The following is a 14,791-nucleotide window of genomic DNA, read 5'->3' as shown; positions in this document are numbered from 1 at the left end:
TTCCAAGCCCAGTGCGATGACATTTGAGAGCCTCAAGCGACATTTCATGCTGAAAAAAAACTTTAATCTGCAAATGATGTCTGCTGAACGTGTCACAACAAAGCAGACAGTAAAAAAAAAAAAAAAAAAAGGAAGCCATGCATTAAACGAAAACAATCCCTAAATGCACTAATAAAAAGAGCTCAAAATGAATGGGGACTAATTCAATAAAAGTAGTTGAAATGAAAAAATGCAGACGTTTGCAAGTCAATTTTAATTGTGTTCTCTCGTTAATCTTCTAGAGTTTTACTTATCTACTCTATTTACATTAAGTTTAATTTTTTTTTTTTTTACACAGTACAATATACATTAAAGTGAGACAGGAGGAAGCCATTCATTAAAAATCAGTCTAAACGTGTTAGTCAATTATTTAACTTTGATATCAATGTCCAATACTATATTAGAACTGAGTTTGCATTATCATAGTGTGGTTGCATTTCTGACGACAATTCTTTGATTGTAGTGAGTTACAGTATATCGAATTTGTAAATAAGTTAGCTCCTGTTTTGAAAACATCCTTGGACTTTCATTTAAAACACTTGGCAACAAACACACTTGTTTCAGCCACATGTTTAATTTTTTTACAACAAAACAATTACATTAAGCCAAACTTGAGACGTGGCAATTATATATATGTATATATATATAAAAAAGATGGTTAAAATAAATGCTCACAATGAAAAGCACACTGTAAATCCTAAAATCCATCTCTCACCAAAAGCAGAGAGCGAATAAGCAACAAACAAAAGGACAACTGCAGATATGAACATTTTTTTACTGAAAGATTTTTGCACCAACTGCATCACAACAACTTGAGACCCAAAGCTCTTCAGTTGGCGTGTTGAACGGTGGAAAAGCACAGCTTGAGGGTGTACGGGTACGGGCCGGCTGGAACAAGAAAAAGTTGGGTATCAGTTGCTAGTCAGAGTCAGCTTTTTATTAGAGGTTGACAAACATGTCACAAAACTAAACTCTTCTTATATGGATCTTCCTCATAATTTGAGAGAACCTGTACTTGGTTAAACAGCCATCCATTATCTGTACCGCTTGTCCCCCACGGGGATCGCGGGCTGTCATCGGGCAGTAAAGCGGGGGATACGAACAACCATCCGCACTCACATCTACGGGCATGTTTTTGAAATGTGGGAGGAAACCGGAAGACCCGGTGAAAACCCACACAGGTACAGGGAGAACATGCAAACTCCACACAGGGAGGGCCGGAGGAGGAATCGAACCCACTCCTTCCTAGCTGTGAGGCGGACGTGCTAACCAGTGTGTCACTGTGCCACCCTTGGCCAAACGTGTGGAAAAAGAGGTTGACTACATACTTGCGTTCTTCATCTGGTAGTGATTCATCAAGGCGAGAGCTTCCATGGCATCATTGATAGATTCCCATTCCAGCAAGCCCGAAGCACTGCGGTCGCTCGAAGGAGCGCCGCCTGGTGGACAAAAACAGAAATGGGAGGGGGAAATACAATAATAAAAAGATCCATTTGGATTGCTAGATATGTTTCTGATTACACTATCACTGGCTCTTTATTCTTTTAATCGAATTTATTCACTAATAATAAATTATTGTTTCTATATTTGCCAGCGGTGTAGTGACAGACAGATTCTCTTCCACTGGATGGCAAAAGGTACAAATAACCCGTGTACCCAATTGTTGCCAATTATCCAACATGACATGTCCCAGCGAGTATATCACTTGTGCTCAATGCAGATCATTGTGTTGGTATTCATACCTTTTTCTTGTTTGGGGCTTGTGTGTCAACTGTGTCAAGATTGCATTGGTAGCATTGCATTAGCGCTAGGTGCTAATCTAAACAACCACGATAACATCTTACTCTTGCCTGTGAACATTTTGACGTTGATGGGGCCCTTGACGCCGAGGTCCTCACAGATCTGTAATGGGAAAAAGTTCAGTAAATCTAGCTGAATTCCTCAACAAGGTAGTTGTATTGTTTTGGCCCTCACCTGGGAGAATATCTCTGGAGTAACATCGGGCTGGGCGTTGAAGAAGTGCAGCACGTTGCTGGGGTGCTGGATGCGGTTCTTGGCCGCCTGCTCGGGTGACGTGAAGCGGTTGTTCCTGGAGCCGTGGAAGTCCTTGAAGCTGCTGGAGCCATCCTCCAGCTCGTAGCACTGGCCCGGCACGATGGCCTGCTGCTTGGAAACGCTGCGCCCAAGGAATCATAGGGAGGTCACACATCCCGCGTGATGCAATCACTTTACGCCAACAAGCGAGTGTCCACTCACCACACGTTGAGCTTCTGCGCAAACAAGAAGTTGCTGTTGAGGTGCGTGATGGCGCGGTCCACGGCGTAGCAGTCGCCCATCTCCACCATGGCGGCGCCTGGTTTACTCTTCATAAACTTCACCTGTGAAGTTACATTCAGGGGCTCAATAAATCATTTGTTCTACACATTTCTTGTGGTTTTTAAATGTGTACTGACCCGCTCTACGTTGCCATACAAACAGAATATGTTGAAAACACGGTCGGCGTTCATCTTGACGGGGTCCAGTCCATACGCCATGACCACCGGTGAGTCTGCGTGGGCACCATACTCGCCGGGGGGAGGGGGCGGGGGGCCGTAGCTGGGTCCATAGTTTCTACTGCGACCTCGCATTGGAGGTCCCATGCGGCGGTTCTCGTAGGGCGAGGAACCGTAGCTCTCGTCGTAGCCATGGTAACCACCTGTTGGTAACGCAGTGAGCTGCTGAGAGACTTCGACATTGCGACTGATCAACAATTGAATTTCAATTGTCTTACTGTATTCTGGCGGGTGGTCACCCAGCAGAGCGGGCTGGCGCTGACGCTTGTTGGGGTTGGCAGTCATGTCGTCTAAGGAGAAACAAATATTACGGCTTGGGGTAGCCCAAGGGGGGGGAACTTGACGCACACCAACAAAAACAAACGCACAATGACTCTTACGCGATATGACAAGTGTTATTAAAAATAATACATAAAAAAACAAAAAAAAGAGTAACATGCCTTTGGTAAACATAGCCCGAGGATCAAGAATTCCCTGTCCCAGGAAAATGGGCCACTATTTATTCTGCCCACTCTACTCCGGGGTGCACCAATGCGTGTGTCACAGGACACAACAGAGACCCCCGCCGCGTAAGTAAATTTTGTTTCTTAAACTGTCCACTTTAAAATAAGGTTGGCAGACGAAGCCTTTATTGTGGAGGGGGCACACAGATTGGTAGAAGTACCCAGGGGTGAGTTCAAACTGTCAATCGAGGGCAAGACAAATACTAGTACTTCGGAGAAAGGAAACACACCTGCGTTGCTCCCATTGCCATCCACGTCACCATCTGCACGGGTAAACAATAATCACACACATTCAGAGAGGAGGCCATGTTACATGGTCACAATGTTAGCACAGAGGGTGGGAGAGGGAGCGGGCTTCACTTAAAAACTGGCAGTAAAGTGTGGCGACAGCCTGGGTGAGGCCTTCCCTTCCAGGACCTCGGCTACAAGCTTGACACGTGGCGTCAAGAGAAAGGGGAGTCTCAACACTGAATTGCTGGCAGTCCAGAGAGTGTAAAAAAAGTGAGGTGTGGCCATGTTGGGTGCTGAGGAGGCTTCTGGTGTTACTTACTGCATGCGCACACACAGAGGAAGGAAGGCTGCGGTGGCTTCACCACTCCATTACTCATTTCATCGCACACCCATAGCCTCTTTTGCGGAGGGAGATAGATACAACTGGCCACCTCGGCGCCTTAACCAGCGCCGCCCGGTCCCACTTTCAGGCAGGTCCGCCTTTTGGTTCCCTTTTTGGAACAGTCCGCTTAAGGGATTGGCCAGCCCCCGAGGCAACGCGGCCTCACACGGGCGGGAGGACTTAGCCAGCTTCTAGACTCTGAAAGATGGGAGACAAAGCATCGATACAAGGAGGAATGTAGAGAAGGACAAGGCGGAGTCAGCGGAAATGGGCCTGCGTGTTCTGTTCTGGTGCTGGTGTTGTCAGCAGTGTCTTCATCAGTCGGAGCTCCGTGCTTGGATCAGTTGCGGTGTGTGGTGCTGTTGGCGCATCAGTGTGGCCTTTTTGTTTGTTTTGGGTGGGTGTGTTGTCCTCACTGGTATCAGGCTCCATTTTGGGGTGGTGGTGGTGGTGATGATGATGATGATTGAAGGTGGTGGTGGAGGGTGCGGTGTTGAAGCTTTTGGAGCGCCTCGGTGTGTCTGGGACCAAGCGTAGCTCGGCGCCTTCTAGACATGTGCGCTGTTGTGGCGCTCCGGGGTGGAGCGGCAAGTGATGGTAAATAAAGTCCTACGCAGTCTTGATTGAGGGGGTGTGAGAGGGGCTATGTCCTCTGTGGCGGCAGTGATGTCAGCGTGTGTCTGCCACTCCCCTTCTGTGACTTTCGCGCATTTGTGCCCGTGTATAATAGTCGGGATCAGTTGTGTTTCCAGAAAAGGATTCAAGGAGGGGGGGGGAAAAAATGTTAAAGATCGAAGTGCACATTGGACAAGCTGCGGCTGTGTGCACAAGAATGCAAAGTGCCTCGTAGAGATTAAATATATAAATAACGCCATGAATTTGAAATAGTAAGATCTCTCAGGACCATCCATACAAATTTTCTTTTTGCTTTTTTTTTTTACTCATGCGCGCACACACACACAAACGATTTTTAAACAGCAATGCTTTGTTCAATCAAGGGAGCAAACTGACTCCATCTGATTTACCAAATTTACTGTTAGCGTTGAAATTTCATGGATTGGGACAATTTTATAAACAAGTTAGAATTGTGTTAAGAGGTCTGTAAAACATTACTCAATCATAAAAGCAGGTATTGACTAATTTTTTTTTTTAAGAGCACTTCAACAACACCTACTATGCAACAAAAGGTTTATGTTGGGGTTTTGTTACTTGGGAGGTTATACTTAAACCACTGAAGCAGCAGACATTGTTCAGGTTGGCCAAACAGAACAAACGATGTCAAAACACCGGTTGCAAATGACACATTATTGCAGTTTCCGCGACAAACCAGCATTCCTGACATTCCCGCCACACAGCCGCAAGCTAATTGTGGTTTTATACTCAAGTGATATCACAGCAGTGTTTCGAGTTGAGGATGTAGATGTTGTGTGCCCACATCACGCGGGAACTACTTGTGTGACACATGGCGGCGTTGACATTGTGATACAAGTCATTTGTGTTTGTACTAAGCAAGTTTTTGAAAAACATCGTTTGTGTAAGGTGTTACCTGGTCCACCCAAATTAGGATTAGTGTAGTCCCAAGTGTCCTGATCATTCTTGAACACATTCAACCGGGTGGGCTGATGGAACAAAACGCAATGGCACGTTATGTAAGTAATTTTTTAAGGACGTATTATTTGAGTGTACGAGTCCAGCAGCTGTACCTTGGCGTATTCGATCTTCAGCGTGCAGCATCCAGAGTAGATGTCGGCTCCGTTGAGAGATGCTTTGGCTCGCTGGGCGCTTTGCACAGAGTCAAACGTGACATAGAAGTTAAGATATCAAGCCGTCATGAAAGTGTAACGCCATTGGAATCACAAGACTGCCTCAGCCCCCCTCTCTCTCTCTTTGAAAGGATATTCCACCATGGCTTGCACACCGTTCTTCCTAAAGATGACAATTCTGTGGACGGGGCCACAGTTGTTACAAATGGTGTAGAGTACCTCCTGTAGAGAAAAAGAGATATGTGCTATAGGGGGGGGAGCAGAGGTTATGCCAAATCTTTTATTTTGACTTACTCACCGTTGTGATGGGGTAGATGGGGTTCATGATTGTGAGCAACAGTATGTTGTTGACACTCCTCGAGTCATCAGAGTCACCAGGCCTAGAGATCTTCTGGCTGGTGGAAAAGTTGATGAAGGCCTGGTGGTTGGCGATGTACACCTGGTTGTCAGCAGCATAGGTCACAGCCGTGGATGAGCCGTTCATGTCCTCGTACTCCACCAGTGCCTGACGCTTCTTGGGCATCAGCACGACATAGCTTGTAAAATGAGAGGAGTAAAAAGATATTTTGTAATTGTTTCAGCATCAGGGTCCGATTAGTACACAAAACTTAAGGAGGTTTCTTCACCTGATGGCTCCAAACTCTTGCAGGGCCTCCGTTAGGTCTGATTCTGTAACACCATCAACCAGACCTCGTACATGCACCACTACAGATGGAAGAGTCTTGTGGGGATCTTCGTAGCCCTATTGCAGAAATAGTCCATGTGGTATATACGGGCGATTGGAAAGTTCTGTATTTGCTTTTCATACGATAGGTTTTGAACAACTTAATGTTAAAACAGGGGGGCGTCTAATCTAGCCACGGTGATGTTTGATTAAATTGTAGCATTACTAAGCAGTAGTGGGGCAAACTCTATAAACGAAATAGATAATGTACGATGAAATGAGGCAAGAGCTGTATTAAATGTTAAGAGTAGAGTAACACTTGCATAGAAATAAATGTAGCAAATCATGTAAATATTGGATAAATAGTTACATGTTAGCATAACGGATAGCTAAAGCTTACGTAGCTACCGGCGGAGAACAAAGCAGTTTCTGGTAGGCCTAGCGGGTCAAAACGCCCGAAATGCCGCCATTTCGACATACATATAACAACTTACTGAGCTATATGTGGTGCACATTAGCAGTTTTTCTTGCCATACGGAAATTTGAAAGATACGTTAATCATAGCCGGAAGCAAAAATAAAACAAAAACAATTCAAGACAGTCTGTGCAAAGCTGCGTTCGTATTTTTGCAGCTAGCAAGCTTGCATTGCTCACGTGGTGTGAGCAATCCGAATCTCACAAAGATCCAAATGCTCACCGTTGACATTCCATCAGTTTTCTGCCTTTTGGTCGCCCTACCATCCTCACTATAATATCGACCCGCCGGTGCTGACATGTTTTCGTGGTTTAAAAAGGCTGGTGGCTAATCGTCAAAGCTAGGAAGAGGACGATCAACTCCGGGGTTTCTCTTTCCGGCCTTTGTCCCTCCCACATTGGCATGTCTGATAGGCGGACACTGCGTTCAATCGTTTACGTCATCCAAGCCATATCCAATAGAATGTCAATATTCCAAAGCGAGACGTCTCCTCTGTACTTTTGTTCTATTTCTGTGGCGAAAAGTGCATGTTTATCCAATTTGCAACAAATCGCGATAACTCAAGTCCAGCATCTTGTAATGATTTTTCTGATGAAGACAGAATGGTTGTCAGTTTTCTGGTTAATGTCTTGAAAAACAAATAGCCATGGAGTTGTGTTGGAGAGATTTATTTAAAAACGAAACTGCCAATGTGTAAATAGAAACAACTGTTCAAGCAGCCCTTCCTCTCCCAAAATCAAATTCAAAATTATAAAACACAGGAAAAAAAAAAAAAAGACAAAAACATGAAATCTATTTTGCGCATAAACGTTTTAAGTCGAGGGGGCAGTGCAGCACAGAAAATGTTATTCATGAAAAACAGCAGGCCGTGATTATCTGCCTCGTGAATGGTTGATTCAAAGTATGTTAGACACTAGACCCTCAAAGTCTTCAAATTGGTTAAAAGTCCACTCCAATATATCGCTTGAAACAAAACAAAGACATTAAAGACAAGAGGATATTGACCTCTGAACCTGCACATTGTCTATAGAAATGAAACAACCTGACATGGAAAATGTGGCGGGCTGTTGTAAAACGGACGTTGGAGTAGCTTTGTTCTTCACTCAGTTGGCGGCCGGTGTTGGACTTCGGTTTTGACTTGCTGAACGGGAACGACTGAAACAGAAAAACGGAGGAGTCAGTTCGCTGTAGGGGAGACAGGAAGGTCGAAAACAACCGCCGCCCTCACACGACAACACTCACTCCACTGTCATTTGAACAACTTGTCAGGAGTAACTTGCTGGGTTACATGTCATGGCCCAGGTCTAAAATGAGAAATGAATAATGGCGTCCTCAGTGCTAAGTAAAACCGATCTATCACCTCACTACTAAAAAAGTGGGTGACATCTTGTGCTCTTAGGACAAAATTGCAGCAATGCCCTTCACCGGCTTACTAGAGTCCTTGATGCGAAAGGGTAGGAAAAGGACAACCTGTCTGGTTGGCCTTCAGCACCTCTGGCTTCAGATGAACCTTTCTGCCCATGTAACACATACGCTCCTCCGAGACAACACACACACTCACAGCACTCACGCGAGCATGCTCATTCTTAACTTTTTACTTGGTCGCCACCCATGTCCCCACTGTACATCAAGTCTGTGGATTTGCTTTGACCATAAAATAGAGCTTGTCATGTGAGGAATGGGGGTAGATAGAGAGGATGGGGTGGGGGAGTAGGGGGGTTGTCGTTACCTTTGGAGACACTGGCAGAAACAACAAGTACAGAGAAGCGAAGGATGAAAGCACTGAAGGACGGATGACTACGCTCTTGTAGACTGATCTCTGGTCAGCTCGCTCTCATTTTCAGAAGCTAAGACAGAGGCCGCAGAGCTCTGGTAGGTAGGTAGTAGTAGTAGTAGGGGGTCTGGTAGGTAGGTAATGGATTTTAAATGGTCGAACTCTGAATTGTTCGTGTCGGCGCTCTGGTAGATCTGCCGGCTGGCTGGCGGCCTTGGGTGACTCTAGGAGAACAGTCGTAAGAGTGCACGGGCTGATCTCGTCTGAGCGTGTGCGTCGGTCGGCCAGACGGTCACCCATTCACTGCGCGGGGGGAGGTTCTCGCTGTCTAACGCCAGGCGAAGGCTGATCTCAGGTCAGCGCTTAGTCACCCTCCCGCAGGATGTACACACCGCCAGCTGGCAGACCCTGGGCCTGGGATCAGCTGTAGTGTCAGCGCAGTGCGCAGCTCCCAGCACACACTTCAAAGAAAATATGAAAAATAAACAAAACTGTGCGGCAAAGATGCTCAAATCTAGCTGCAGCTCTGCATTTAAATTTATTCAGCCACACTAGGGCCGGATTTCCCCCCCAATTGAAAGCATGTATAACATTTAAATTAACCAAATTCATTTAGCGAAGCACGAGAACAACAGTTGACACGCTCTTTGATCATCTTTACGTTTTCGGCCCTACACCTTGCACAAGCCTCCGGTTGCGGTCCTCTATTCCCCTGCCACGCCAACATGGCTGACAGCAGAGGTGGAAGATTCAGATGAGTTCGGGCTGACGGTTCAGGGTCCACCGGTCGCTTGTATCGGCGTGGACAACGATGGCGATTCGGAAGGAAGATCTGGTCTGGTCAACGCACTTGCCTGAAGCTGTGACTAGGAGCGCGAAAGACCTCCTAGAACTCAACCGATGTGACTCCAGCTGCGATATGACGGAATCGTCTAGAACCACCTTGTGCTCCTTCCTGCCAAGTGTTACTTGCCGGACTAGGCGGGACTAAATGTTACGAGATGGGCCTATGTGCGAGAACAAGAAATTGGTCGCCTACCTGTTCCTCTTGTGATTGGCCGAGGGTGATCGAGAGCGAGAACGGGAAGCGGAGCGCCCTCTTGGTACGGATCTGGACCGAGAACGAGACCTGGAGCGACTGGAAAGAAAAAGACGCATACATTTTATACTTCACTAAATCCAGTGCAAAAATTCAAAGACAAAGTTTAGCTCAAGTGGCACACAAACATTTGTACTCAGGGCCACAATTTTTAAATTAGACGGACCCGCTCATTCAAAGCTTGCAGAAATTTGAGAGCATACCTTCTTATCGGAGTCCTGGACTTGGAGCGGGGCGGGGAGCCAGACCTGATGTAGCACAGACAAGAAGTTGAATAATCACAGCTGTGGCGGGAGCACATTCAAAATTTGATGTGATCAGGGCAGCCCAGTCTCTCTTACCTGCTTCTGCGCCTTGGGTAGGATGGAGAGCGGCGACGGCTCCTGGAAATAAGGAGGGGGGGGGACTCAAATGAGGCTCACTTCAAAATAAAGTTGTAAAAAGTAAGACGATAGTATCTTTATCTCTCAGTGCACTGTAAATACCCAACTCTGCCTCTTAAGCAAGCCAAAGACTCATTCAGGTAAAAATAATCAAGTAGTTAGGATTAGTATGAGGAATCTAAGGTCACAGAAACCCATCTTACCTGCTGCGGCTATGGCTGCGAGAGTGAGAACGAGATCGGTAGCGACGTCCACGAGAACGGGACCTGGATCGTGACCGAGAGCGGGAACGAGACCTGCTGTGGGAGACAATGTTTGGGTTAACAATGTTTAGAGCAGGCATGTCAAACTTAGTTTGGCTCTGGGGCCGGATCCAGAGTTTCTTTTCTCAGGTGGGCCGGATCAGTAAAAGAATGTCAACTCCAACTATTTAGCTTTGTTTTTCAGTACTATGCTTTATCATTCAGCCTACATTTGTAGCCTACCCTACATATTATAATCACGGATGACAAGGGATCTTTTCTAAGCATAACACATTTATTCACAAACAATGGAGAAAAAAAATGATTTTCATGTTTGGCATTGAATGTGTTAACAACTGGTTTATTTTAACAGTTGAGTGAATGCAGTTTTACACCTGAACCAACTCACCACACTAAACAAACTCAAGTGGGAGCTATAAAAAAAAAATGTTTTGCCTTAATTGTCATACTGCTTTGAAATAATAATAAATAAAATTACAAAATAAAGGTTTTAGCAGTGCATGGGCAATAAGATTAGACTACATCAGCTCAAACTACTAGGCTGGGCCTACTGAAGCTGAGAATATACTGCACAATATTAATTGTCTTTAATATGAAACCAGATTAATCTTATTTTTAATGATTTCTATTCATGCGTGCAAACAAATGTCGTGTCATCACACTTTTTTCTCTCTCACTGCACTCCTGCAGTCTACTTGCTGCTGCTGGCTCCTGAAACTTGGCATTTTTTGCTTTTACAAGTGCGTCGATATCAGGTGTCAAATCCTGAGTAGCAGCACATTTAACAATGTCATTCAAGTGTTCATTTGTTAACTTTGAGCGCTGCTTTGTTTTATTATAGTTCATCACGGAGAACACCTGTTCACAAAGATAAGTAGTCTCAAACATGGAGAGAACCTTTGCAGCCATGGCTGTTAATTTGGGGTAACCTGGCACAAGATACTGATAAAACGTATCCAATCCCACGGACCCAAATGTATCCTTCATAGCGGAATCGCACTGCAAGTCAATAAGCTCGAGCTGAATGTCAGCTGGCACACCAGAAGGCTTCACTGTAAATGGCGAGCGAAAAAAGCCGAACTTGTTCTCAAGTTCACTGAAAACCTGAAACCTCCGCTCAAACTCTCGCAGCAAATCTGTTATGTTGTCTTTATATTTATCCAAATCGGGACGATCCGGTGCCTTCGGACGCACAGCTGTGAGACATGAGAAGTGCGTGGTGCCACCGCTGGATAGCTGCGTCTCCCACAATTTTGCCTCGTAGCTCAAAGAAGCGCTTGAGTACTACACCTCTGCTTAACCAGCGAATGTTTATTTCCTGGTACTAACTCGTGTCAGTGCCGCATGGTGGACGTGAGCTCTTTTACACATTTACTGCCCTCTAGCGGCCGGAGGGAGCATTTGAGTTGTATTTATTTTAAAGAATCATAACTTTTGATAGAAATGAGCTAGTGACTCGCTTCTTTTTTTGACATACTCAGAAATTTATGACGGGCCGGATCAAATCATCCAACGGGCCGGGTCCGGCCCGCGGGCCGTATGTTTGACATGCCTGGTTTAGAGGGATTTCTACAGGAGCTTCACACAGTCCATACGCCATTACCTGCTACGACGGCCTCCTCCTCGCTTGCTGAAGCGGTAGCAGTCATAGGCGTAATGGCCGCGGTCGCCACACTGGTAGCAGCGGTCGTTCGGGTCGAATTGGCGCCGGCTGGGGCGTCCCCGGCCCTTTCTGGACATGCCCGTTGACATCTCAACGCGTACACGTGAGCCACACAGGAGCCTGTGGACAACAATAGGCCCATTTAGACACAATTCAACTCAATATTCCTATCGTACATTCTGATCAGATCTGCAATTAATTTTATGCCCTTAAACACATGTTCACGGAACTTATCTTGAAACTTGAAAAAATATACTCACTTTCCATCCATGCCTTTCACAGCATCTTCAGCATCTCTTGGGTCCTCAAACTCAACAAAAGCAAAACCCGGTGGGTTCCTGGCCACCCAGACGGTCCTCAGTGGACCGTAGTAGCTGAAGGCCCGCTCCAACTCCCCCTTGGCAGCACCATTGCCCAGGTCACCCACATAGACTTTGCAGTCAGTGGCCCGTGACGAACTACGGGACGACGAATAGTAGGACGACATTTGGCTGCAGGTAGGGAAGGAAATGATACAATAGCAGCTATTAACACAAAGTCACATATCACTACATACAGCATGCAACAAATATGATTTTTTTAGGGGTTGGTGGAACAAATTATAGACAGAGTTATTTAGTTTAAATATAAATACATTAAGTCATATGTTTAGTCCCACAATGAATTAAAATATTAAAATGTTACTACTTTATTAGAAAGGATATGCAAACTGTAAACAAAAACGTAATCGAACACGTTTTGACGCCATGAGCATGCTACCATTTAAGTAGCGCTATTTTGGCTGGTGACTAGATCTGACTATAAATAAAATGATACTTTGGGCATACGGTATTTTTTTTTTAAAAAAAAAAAGATGTGCTTTAACAGACTATGTTTAGCTTATTTTATACTAATTCAGTCTAAATGTCCGTCAGCCCGCGCTTGCGACGATATAACTCGCGTGCGTTAATGGCGGACGAAGCGTCGGCATTCATCACGGTGTTAATTTAGTTAATGGCTAAATAGTGAACAATGAATCCACTGCCGTCCACAATTTCTATAAGCATGTCTTAATAATGCGGAAAATTAGGTATTTGATCAAATATTTTTGGCGTGGAATTGCGCGCGGGTGGTAGGCCTCACGCTCAGCCTGCCCCACAACAATGGCGACCACGCGCGTTTACTACCTTCTTCCGCAGTCACGTCTACGATCTCCAATTCACCTTCGAACCGTATTAGTTTCACCCAGCCTGGGGAAGGCTCCTTTTTTCTTCCAACCTCCGGGGTCGCACTTGCGCACGACGAATGATTCGCAAGAAAAAGAGACACTGAATTCCGTGATCAGACTTCAAGCATGACTCCGGCAGAGGGTGAGCGAGGTGAGTGCTACGACATACGGGTTAACCGGGAGGCAAAATCCGGGATTAGGCACGTCACTTCCGCAGTTGCGCACTGATATGATGACGTACTTCCTGATTCCAAACGCAGAATAAATAGTAAAAAAAAAAAAAAAGTAAATATAAATAAATATTTTATATGACTATTCTAATTATACTATTAGAATGGCACATCTACAGATCTCGATACACAAATCAATAAACTGTTTTTTTTACGATATGGAAATGAAGTCAAGGAAAAAGATTAGAACTATCAGATGCTCCGTAAATAAAACCGATTTTTGGGGGGTAAAAACTCTTTGTAATATATTGATTAAATCTAAGGTCATTTTTCATGTCGCTCCATGGCTGTAGTATTTGTATGTTCCGGTTTTCAAAATAAATGAGCACAATAGCTCTATAGAAAAAGCATGAATGGATGAGTTTATGTTGTGCAAAATAATACACTCAGACACGTGCTGCCTTGAAAATAAACAAAATATATTCAAATAAGAACAACTTCCGTTGAATAAAGAACTTTTGTTTTCTTTCAGTAACACATTACACCTCATGCCATGTTCTGAAAAACAAGCATCTTTTTTTAAATTTAAATCTTTTTTAGACATTTGCATTTGATATAAAACTTAAATATATTATTCTGAGTTAATGATTTATCACAGCTGTGAATAAATGCTAATGTCAATCACATCTTTTTTTTTTATCTGGAATCTTTCAGGCAGAAATGTTCACACACAGACACAGAACAAGACATCGGATAGGGAACACAAACACGACAGTTATTTTACATCAACAAAGACCTGCGACATGGCTTTGAAAAGTCGCCTTAAAAACAACAGACCAGGCTTTATTTTAACAGTCCCTCCAAGGCAACTACTTAGTAGACTGATGTTCACGTCGCTTGCTACTTGAATTCACCCAAAGTGGAATAGCGGGCAAAGGGAAACTGGTCCTATAAAATACGCCCATAGACGTCCTTCACATGCTGCTAGAAACACATACAGTAAAACACAAGGTTTCGTCATGCAACTGGCGAGGAACATGGCGAGAACACGCACACACCACACACACATCGGGAAGAGGAAAGAGGGTATCACATCTAACTAGAGAACAGCAAAGGCCGAAAGCCAAACAGTAAAGGTTCTGGCAATGGAGAACATTGCAAGACGGTCTTGCCCCAGTGGTGTCAGTTGTATCTTTGCACGTTCTGCATTGTTCCTTCATGTAAACATGCTACATACGTACACTCAAAATTCCGCCACAAAAGGGAGCGGGATGAGGAGTGACAAGAACACTGGCACAAGACGGAGATGACCTCACGTCGAAAGAAGCTAATAAGAAAAGGCTGTGTTGGAAATCATTCTCTATCCTCCATGTGGTGCCCCTATGTAGTGAATTTCCCGTTTGTCTGTTTAGTAGGTGCAGTGTGAGTTATCACAAATATATTCCACAACATATTTGTTATGTAAAATACACGGAGTTGAAAACAATGATGTAAAATTTATTATATATATATATTTGTGTTCACTTTGTATTACAGAAAGGCCAGCAGCTGATGATCTGCTACATTGTAATTATCGAAACAGTTTTTGATTTGACTGAAGCGTGAACCACTGCATCTTATAAA

At 44.6% G+C, this 14,791-nt stretch overlaps 2 protein-coding genes across 10 annotated transcripts; both read right to left on the bottom strand.

Moving 5' to 3' along the window:
* Positions 1-593: 593 nt before the first annotated feature.
* Positions 594-7,009, bottom strand: LOC133155088 (heterogeneous nuclear ribonucleoprotein L-like). 5 transcript variants are annotated; one of them, XM_061280096.1, is made up of 14 exons: positions 6,832-7,008; positions 6,097-6,212; positions 5,769-6,006; positions 5,607-5,692; positions 5,411-5,507; positions 5,254-5,326; positions 3,325-3,357; positions 2,810-2,881; positions 2,493-2,734; positions 2,296-2,417; positions 2,014-2,215; positions 1,884-1,941; positions 1,368-1,478; positions 594-927 (listed from the first exon to the last, which is right to left on the bottom strand). In XM_061280096.1, exons 1-14 carry the CDS (start codon positions 6,907-6,909, stop codon positions 869-871), a joined length of 1,587 nt encoding a protein of 528 aa, XP_061136080.1. In that variant the 5' UTR covers positions 6,910-7,008; the 3' UTR covers positions 594-868. The 5 variants fall into 5 exon arrangements, with proteins under 5 accessions (XP_061136080.1, XP_061136077.1, XP_061136078.1 ...); XM_061280093.1 differs by having other exon boundaries at positions 2,493-2,881; positions 6,832-7,009; XM_061280094.1 differs by having other exon boundaries at positions 1,890-1,941; positions 2,493-2,881; positions 6,832-7,009.
* Positions 7,010-7,261: 252 nt separating this feature from the next.
* srsf7a (serine and arginine rich splicing factor 7a) lies at positions 7,262-13,196 on the bottom strand. 5 transcript variants are annotated; one of them, XR_009714574.1, is made up of 9 exons: positions 12,958-13,196; positions 12,052-12,282; positions 11,732-11,911; positions 10,069-10,164; positions 9,824-9,865; positions 9,686-9,730; positions 9,423-9,521; positions 8,339-8,844; positions 7,262-7,764 (listed from the first exon to the last, which is right to left on the bottom strand). XR_009714574.1 is itself a non-coding variant. In XM_061280098.1 (8 exons), the coding sequence occupies exons 2-8, from the start codon at positions 12,276-12,278 to the stop codon at positions 8,751-8,753; spliced, it is 783 nt and encodes a 260-aa protein (XP_061136082.1). In that variant the 5' UTR covers positions 12,279-12,282; positions 12,958-13,196; the 3' UTR covers positions 7,262-8,750. The 5 variants fall into 5 exon arrangements, 4 of the variants coding, with proteins under 4 accessions (XP_061136082.1, XP_061136083.1, XP_061136085.1 ...); XM_061280098.1 differs by having other exon boundaries at positions 7,262-8,844; XM_061280099.1 differs by having other exon boundaries at positions 7,262-8,844; positions 10,069-10,161.
* Between the last annotated feature and the right edge of the window lie 1,595 nt (positions 13,197-14,791).

This window comes from Syngnathus typhle, linkage group LG6 (genome assembly GCF_033458585.1).
Source record: "Syngnathus typhle isolate RoL2023-S1 ecotype Sweden linkage group LG6, RoL_Styp_1.0, whole genome shotgun sequence".
Taxonomy (NCBI): domain Eukaryota; kingdom Metazoa; phylum Chordata; class Actinopteri; order Syngnathiformes; family Syngnathidae; genus Syngnathus; species Syngnathus typhle.
This window is presented reverse-complemented; position numbering and strand designations above follow the sequence as displayed.